We start from the raw sequence: 8,202 nt of genomic DNA, 5'->3' as shown, positions 1-8,202 counted from the left end.
AGCTTCTTGAGTAGCTAGCATTACAGGAGTGAGCCACCGGCACCCGGCTCCAGAAGTTTATACAAGGCTCCAACTATACTCAGGGACTACAAGGCCAAACTTCCCCACCCCCTGGCTGGGCCAAGACCCTCTAGACATGGACAGAAGATAAGGAGGAAGATGGGAAGTGATACAGACCCCCTTCCCAGGATCAGGGACTTTCAGAAGCTGAGTCATTTCTTGTTCATTTCCAGCTCTTTTCTGGAACAAAACATCCCAGCCTGTTGAGATTGCTATCCTGATTTCCACAGGCCAGAAACCAGATACTTCACTCCTATGTACTAGACGCCCTCTGCAGGCCCTACAAGGTTGAGGTCTCAGACCAGAAGCCCCATATCCGCTGTTCTCTAAGCATAGGACGCCCCCTGCAGATCCTGTGAGGTTAAATGTCACAACAATTTTAAAAGCCTTCAGAGAACTTGATGTTTTGCAAAACAAGCCAGACACAGAAAGACAAATACCACATGTTCTCACTCCAGCATGAGGTCAATAAATCAACTGTGTAGAAATACAAAATGAAGTAGTATACATTAGAGACAGGGAAGGGAAGGCAGGGGGGAACAGAAGAGAAAGTAGGAGGAACTTTTGGGGACAAGGAAAGAGGGTGCTGGGGGAGAGATGGAGTGGGGAAAAAAAGTCTGGGAAAGAATGGATGGACTTGATCCATTCACAGTGAATATATGTATAGAAAAATCACTGGACCCCATTAATTTGTACAATTAATATGTGCAAGTTTAAGAAGAAAAACCCTAATAGAGAGTATTATAATTAAAACATAGTATGCATAGGTTTGAAATACTATGGTGAAACCCCTTGGTACAATTAATATATACTTTTTATAATATAGTATATTATAAAATATATATAAATATATTAAAATATAATAAAATATATAATATTAAAATATAAAATACATTATATTTTTAAATATATTTTATATTAATAAACACAATTTAATATAAATAAATTACAAGGAAAGTAAAACAGGCTCTATTGGGAGTGGGGATCAATAGGAGAGAGGGGGTGAATAATTTTAAATTAACATACATGTATATATGAAAATAGAACAACTAAACCAGTTGAAATTGTCTTAAGAAAGGAAGAAGAGGAGGGGCTGGGAATGTGGCCTAATGGTAGAGTGCTTGCCTAGCATGCATGAAGCCCTGAGTTTGATTCCTCAGTATCACATAAACAGAAAAACCCAGAGGTGGCACTGTGGCTCAAGTGGTAGAGTGCTAGACTTGAGCAAAAGAAGCTCAGAGACAGTGCCCAGGCCCCGAGTTCAAGCCCCAGAACTGGCGCACACATACACACAAAAAAAAGTTAGGGGAGGGAAGAGGAATAAGAGAGACTGATAGACAGGGGTGAGTTTGCTCCAATACATTATATGCATGTATGGAAATGTCACAGTGAGGTACCCTTCATTGTATACAGATAATGTATGTTAATATGAAATCTTAAAAAGAAGGAAGAGAAGAGCAAACACACACAGAATTCTACAAGTGAGAACTTGCCCAAGTGACTGATGCATGTCCCATAAATAACACAATAAGCTGTACAGTCAATCACTCACAGGGAAATACCACAGACATTTAAGCATACAGCCACAATATGCTTAAAGACGCAAGGCACAGACACATATACAATCTCTCTCTCTCTCTCTCTCCCGCCCTCTCTTTCTCTCTCATACACACACACACACACACACACACACACACACACACACACACACACACACACACACACACAATCATGGACACATGTATACATAAATACACAAGGATAAGTGTCTTTTCCTAGAGAGAAAAATTGGAAGAAATAGACTGAGAAGCTGCTTGGAAAGCAAGAAGAGATACTGAGGACTTAATGAAAGTGAGTAGTTTAATGGGTCCTTCATTTTGCTGGGCACTAGACTGGTTTTGGATTTGGAACAGTTTAAATAAGCATTAGTATACAGAAGCAAAGTGTTGTGGTACATACTTGTAATCCCAGAACTCATGAGGCTGAGGCAGAGAGATACTCAGTTTGAAGTCAGTCTTGAAAACACAGCAAGATCCTATCTCAAAAAGAAAGAAAAAGAGGCGGGCACTGGTAGCTCGTGACTATAATCCTAGCTACTCAGCAGGCGCAGATCTGAGAATCAAGGTTCATAGTCAGCCCAGGCAGGAAAGTTCATGAGACTTTTTTTTTTTTTTTGTGGTCGGTATGGGGTTTGAACTCTGGGCCTGAGCGCTGTCCCTCAGCTCTTTAGCTCAAGGTGAGCACTCTACCACTTGAGCCACAGCGCCACTTCCGGTTTTCTGAGTGGTTTATTGGAGATAAGAGTTTCACGGACTTTCCTTTCTGGGTTGGCTTTGAACCTCGATCCTCAGATCTCAGCCTCCTAAGTAGCTAGGATTACAGGCATGAGCCACAGTGCTGGCTCATGAGACTTTTATCTACAATTAACAACCATTGCTTGAGCTGTGACTCAAGTAATAAAGAGACAGCTTTGAGATTAAAAAAAAAAAAAAAGAAAAGAAAAGCTCAGGGATAGCACCCAGACCCTAAGTGCAAGTCCCAGAACAGGCATACTCACACAAAGAAGAAAGAAATAGAAAGGGAGGAAGGAGTGTAATGAACCTTTCTGATACCATTTCCTTCCCAGACAGAACTAATATTCTCCCATGATGGGGTAAAATGGGACAGTTGTTCAAATGGTAAGGAGAGGCATAGCAGGAATCAGATCATAGGTCTCAGGGAGCCTGTGAAAGAATCAGAATTCATGTCAACATACAGATCTAAAAATGAACCTAAGACTATACATGTGTCAGATAGCTGTGCCTTTGTGGCAATTGTATGTCCCTGTATGACATGAACATATCTGTACATTGTGTGTATTCCTGTGCAGCCTGTGTATACCTGAGTGTTGTGGTATACCCATGTTCTGTGTGTACAATTCATGGGATGTAGATATGCCTGTATCCTAGGCGTTCCTAGATGTCATTGCCTGGATGGGTCCTGACCCCACTTGCTGCTCTATCTGTACAGGTTCTATCACCTGGTAGTGGAAACTTGCAGAGGTGTGACCTACTTGGAAGAAGTAGTCACTAGGGACATACCCTGGAAGGCTGTATCTTGTCCTCAGATCTTCCTCTGATTTCTTTGCTTCCTAGCTGCTCCTAGAAGTGAGCAGTGTTGCTCCACCACACAATCCCCACTATGGATGATCTGACTCATCAGCACCCAAAACAACTGAGTCAACTGACCATGGCCTGAAACTGAATGGGAACAGACAACAAAATATGTTCATAAATAGTCCAATAACTAACTCATGGTTAGCCTGATTTCACTCACAGAAGGTTTCAAAAGACTTGTTTTTTTCCTTATCATCACCTCCTCCATTTCCCTCAGGAAAGGGAACTCAAAAAATATCTTTACAGCCAGGCACCAGTGACTCATATCTTTTAATCCTAGCTATTCAGGAAGCTGAGATATGAGGATCAAGGTTCCAAGCTAGCCAGGGCAGGAAAGTCAGTAAGATTCTTCTTTCCAACTAACCTCCAAAAAGCCAGAAGTAAAGCTGTGGCTCAAGTGGTAGAGCACTAGCTTTGAGCACAATAGCACAGGGACAGTGCCTAGGGCCTGAGTTCAACCCCCAGAACCAGTACACACAAACACACAAGAAAAATCTTTACAGCTCCAGACAATTCAATCACTCTTCCTCTCATCTGACCACGGGAATGAAAAAAAAAAAAACTATACAAAACAGCAGGAGATATAACTCTGGAGGCTAACACCAGCATGTCAGGGGAAAAAAAGCCAAGCTAAGGTCCCATCTGGTCCAAAGTCATGCCTCAAGCCTTATATCTAGAAGCACATGATCTGAGCTTTCCTTTCAAAGTCCATCCTCCCCACTACCTCTATAGGATTGTACTTTCTTTTTAATACCAGTTTATATGGTCCTAATCTTGCTTGGCAAAATAAATAAACTTTTACTTTCCCAAAAATCCTGCTCTCACTATATGTGAATTGGCATTGAGTTCAAGGGATCAGATTTCTGGTATTTAAACCTCTGAAACAGTAAGCCAAATCCTTCCTCTAAGTTTTCTCAGGTATTCTGTTATAACAGTGAAAAGCTAATATACTTCCTTTTTTGTCTAAATTCTCCCATGAGGAAGTCCCTCAACAGGCTCCTAGATGTCATCTCTTAACTTGTATCCTTCATACTCAAGCTTTCAAGAAGGCTGAATTAAAACTCTATCCTATGCTATATACTTCCCACTGATTCACCACACTGAAAGGGCTAGCCCTGCATATCCTCAGACCAACTGGGTGGAACATCTCATTAGGAAACTAAAGTAGTACTCTACTAAGGCAAGCCTAGCACTCAAGATCTGCCTCTACCCTCCAAGCCATCCAAGATTCCAACTCATGGCCCTACCTTTTCTTCCTTCCCCAGAGCTCCAACACTTAGCCTATGGCAGCACCAGAGTAAGTCCTGGGCAAGTAAAGAGATGTGAATTGCCGTGGCCTGGCAAACCTTGCTCTAAACTAGACCTGACCCCACTAGCATAAGCCTGGAGTGTCAACATGAGCGAGAGTGTGAATGAAGGCAAGTGTGGCAACAGCACAGACTCCTCACATCCGGACTACAGTGCTTCCAACTAAGCCACCTGTCACTCACATATCTGTCTGTCTGCTGTCTGTAGCTAAGGCTGGGGAAGATAAATATAAGAGGAGGGTTGAATGAGGGACCAAGTAGGCTATTCATTTCTCCCACTTTGTGTGTGTGCGCACGCGCTTGCACACATACATGTGCATGCATTGGTACTGGGGCTTGAACTCAGGGCCTGAGCAGTATCCCTCAGCTTTTCCACTCAAGGCTAGCACTCTACCATTGCACTACTTGTGGCTTTTGGTGGTTAACTGGAGATAAGGGGCTCTTGGACTTTCCTGCCTGGGCTGGTTTCAAACCGCCATCCTCAGATATCAGCTTCCTGAGGATTACAGACCTGAGCCACCCCCAGACTCATTTCACTTATTTCTGATCCCTCTCATTCATAGTATCAGTTCAGGCTCTCTTCCCACCCTTCTCTCCACACCAATTTTAGCTGAGCATTTTGGGCCTTGGCTGGGACAGTTATTTCAACACCCTGGACCTGGTTAATGGTCCCTTTTCTTTTTGGCTCTGGAGCAGTACCCTCTACGTTCCCCTGCCAATCTCCTTCATTTACTGTAATAATCTGCCCTTTCTTCTCTCTCCTATGTATGGGAGATAGGATAGGCTCTCTGAAAGTGGAGTCTTCTTTACTATTATATCCTCAAGTCTAGCACAGTAGTTGGCATGTTGTACTCAGTAGTTATTGGTTGATTATAAAAAATAAAAATTACAGGAATATCAGTCTTTCAGCTATTAGGTGACTTGGCCAAGGCCACACAAGAAGAATTTCCATAGCCAAGCCTTTCTAGGCTGGGTTCTCTTTAAGGGCCCATTCCTTCTCAACCCAGTCATGCAAAGGGAGCAGGGCAAGTTAAGAAAGGCAATTGGCAGGGCAGATACCTGGCAAGAGTTATGGGGGTGTGAAAACAGTACTGGAGTGTTGCAAAGCACTTATATTGCTGCCTGTTGCTGAGGCCTCAGCCTGCAAGGGAGTATCCCCAAAACCTCATTTTATCCCTGTAAAACAATATACTATTAACCCCTTCCCCCCTTCCCTTAGCACCCCATGATGACTCCTTCCCCTCAGACAAGGTCTGATTCCACATCAGAGCCTGACGCTTTAACTCCGCCTCCCCGGGGGAGAATGTCTGGCTCCGCCCCTTCCGGGTTATAGGTAAGCCCCACCCCTAGAATGCGAAGGTATCCCTGTGACGTAATGACAACAATCCGTTTCCGGGGTGGAGCCAGGGAGGGCGGGAGTTTAGGCTGCGCCGACCCCTCAGCCCCCCTCCAGGTGATCCCCGCTCCTGGAGATCCTCCCCCGGAACCCCAGATTTCCCAGCCCCACGGCCGCCAAGTCTCCTGGCTTGACCTCCAACACGTCCCAGGCCCCCGAGATAACCTTTCCCGCAACGCTTTAAATCTAGTGCCTCCCAAACCCTGCGTCCCGCTCTATCCCGATGTGGCAACTGGCTTCCGGAGGGGCCCCTGGCTCAGATTACCTGAGACCTACTGAGCCCCGTCCTGAGAGTGCCGGGGAACGAGACTGGGGGCTGGGGCCATAGACTTAATCCAGTCGTGCTACTCCCCAGGAGACGTTCGGAACCCGGACATGTCGGGATTGAGGAGATACGAGGTGGCGCTGGAGGCGGAGGAGGAGTGAGTGGAGGCGGAGGCGCGGAGGAGGGACCCGGCGGCTCCGGGGGGCGGGGGAGGGGAGGAGGGTGCGCGCTCTCGGGCCGGGAGGGCGGGGCGGCGTCCCGGAGGGCGTGGGTGAGAGAGGCCCGCCTTCGAGGGGGCGGGGCCTTTCTCGTGGGCGAGCCGGTCCGGGGGCGGGGTCTGTGGGGGTCATCCCCGCCCCTCCCGGGGTCATCCCCGCCCCTCCCGGCGCCCGGCCCGGCTCTGCCTTCTCTCCTCAGGATCTACTGGGGCTGCTTCTACTTTTTCCCCTGGCTGCGAATGTGGCGCCGAGAGCGGAGGTGAGGGGGCTACGATCACGCGGACCTGCCTTGGACGAGACTTAGATCCGAGGGGTGGGCGGGGGACCCAAGGACTCCCCGCACCGGCTCACGCAGTTTTCCGGTCGCCCCACAGCTCGGCGCACCCCCGACAACAGAAGCTGGAACCTCTTCGGGGCCTGATGAGCTGTCTGTCGAGCGGCCTGGGCCCTGCTCCCCAGCGCTCAGGCCGCGGCCTCCTCTGCCGCACCCCCACCACCGCTGCCCAGCCAGCCGGTGCATTAAAGATTTAAAGCGAAGCCTACCTACCAAACTGCCTTCCTGACTCCGCCGCCGCGGCCTCCATTCGAGCTGGGAACCCCCTCTCTCCGTATCCGCTGTTTCCTTCCCAACCTGGCTTCTCTCCCTTTTAGCCAAGGCCCCAATTAAGACTAAGGGCTCCTCATCAGTGTCAGGCTTCTTGTTACTGTCAGTGACTGCTTCTCCGCCACATCCCCTAAAAAAATATCCATCACTGGTAGTAGCCTATATGGTAAGAACTAAGTAATCTTGGCCTGATCTACCTCTCCACTTTATCCCCATACTGGTATGTTTGTTCCCACAATCCCAGCTATCTGTTACCATCTTCCTCCTGGCCAGAACTTCGCCCAATGTTTGAAGAATCTGCTCTTCCTGAGAGTGGATCTAAAACAGTTTAAGCCAGGGTTGTAGAGCATAGTCAGTAAGAGGAGGAAATTCCTAAAAGCTGAGCCCAGCCAGTAGCCTGCCTCAGGAGAATGATGAAGGGTGGAGATGTTTCCTACAGTTAGTATCCCCACCTGATTCCAGGTTTTGAGACAGTGGCATCAGCCTACCTAGCAGTTCTTGCTACTTCCCTATGAAAGTCCAAGCATCATTACTCCCTGCCATCCCTTTTTTTCTCACCACCCAACCAGTCTGAGACCCTAACTCCTAAAGTGGTGAGAGACTAGAACTGCTTTATGGGCCTGCTTTCAGTTATAAACCAGATCCAGCACCAGAAAGGGTACTAGAGAATTAAATTACAGAAATAACTCATTCCTGGCTAAGGCCAAAACTGGGTTTCACCTTAAGCTGCACCTGCTACAGCAAATTGTGACTGAAAAAGAAGACTTGGTCTTATTTTTGGAGAAATCAGCACACACCAGGACAGTTTGTTTTCTGCCTTCCAAAACTGTTGTTCTCAACTGCCAAGTCCTGGAAAGCTCACAAAGTCAGTGGTGATCTACCAGCTGACAGAGACCTATGACATGAATGGAACATGGGAAAATTCCTTGGGATTTCTTTGAAAACACTCAAGCAGAAGTCCAAACTGGCAGTGGGAGAAGGAACTCTTAAGACCTCTGGGTACCAAAAATTCAACATGAGTGGCCTTTGGATTGTGATGGCTTTCAAGAAAGCACCTGAGGAGATCAAACCGATGGCCTTGCACATAGTAGGCAACTGTTTTTGAATTTTAAATAAATGGAATCACACAAAGAAAGTGCTCAAATCTTTAAGCCATTCCCATACAATGTATAACATCAAAGACCCCTTCAAAGGTAG

The 8,202-nt window shown here is 46.7% G+C and overlaps 1 protein-coding gene across 1 annotated transcript; it reads left to right on the top strand.

Annotated features, from left to right (window-relative positions):
• The first annotated feature begins 5,902 nt into the window (after window positions 1-5,902).
• LOC122121286 lies at window positions 5,903-8,140 on the top strand. The gene is made up of 4 exons (XM_042695424.1): window positions 5,903-5,975; window positions 6,274-6,340; window positions 6,601-6,660; window positions 6,776-8,140. Exons 2-4 carry the CDS (start codon window positions 6,294-6,296, stop codon window positions 6,930-6,932), a joined length of 264 nt encoding a protein of 87 aa, XP_042551358.1. The 5' UTR covers window positions 5,903-5,975; window positions 6,274-6,293; the 3' UTR covers window positions 6,933-8,140.
• Window positions 8,141-8,202: the final 62 nt, after the last annotated feature.

Source organism: Dipodomys spectabilis, unplaced genomic scaffold, assembly GCF_019054845.1.
Source record: "Dipodomys spectabilis isolate Male_0828 unplaced genomic scaffold, ASM1905484v1 ptg000006l, whole genome shotgun sequence".
Classification (NCBI taxonomy): domain Eukaryota; kingdom Metazoa; phylum Chordata; class Mammalia; order Rodentia; family Heteromyidae; genus Dipodomys; species Dipodomys spectabilis.
The sequence above is the reverse complement of the archived record's forward strand: the minus strand, read 5'-3'. Positions and strand labels throughout refer to the sequence as shown.

What these genes read in the sequence shown, in the direction of transcription:
- LOC122121286 (XM_042695424.1), top strand. Translation starts at nt 6,294, where the DNA reads ATGTCGGGATTGAGGAGATACGAGGTGGCGCTGGAGGCGGAGGAGGA. An exon ending in GCGCTGGAGGCGGAGGAGGA is followed by an intron (nt 6,341 to 6,600) that starts GTGAGTGGAGGC and finishes TTCTCTCCTCAG; the next exon opens with GATCTACTGGGGCTGCTTCT. An exon ending in ATGTGGCGCCGAGAGCGGAG is followed by an intron (nt 6,661 to 6,775) that starts GTGAGGGGGCTA and finishes GTCGCCCCACAG; the next exon opens with CTCGGCGCACCCCCGACAAC.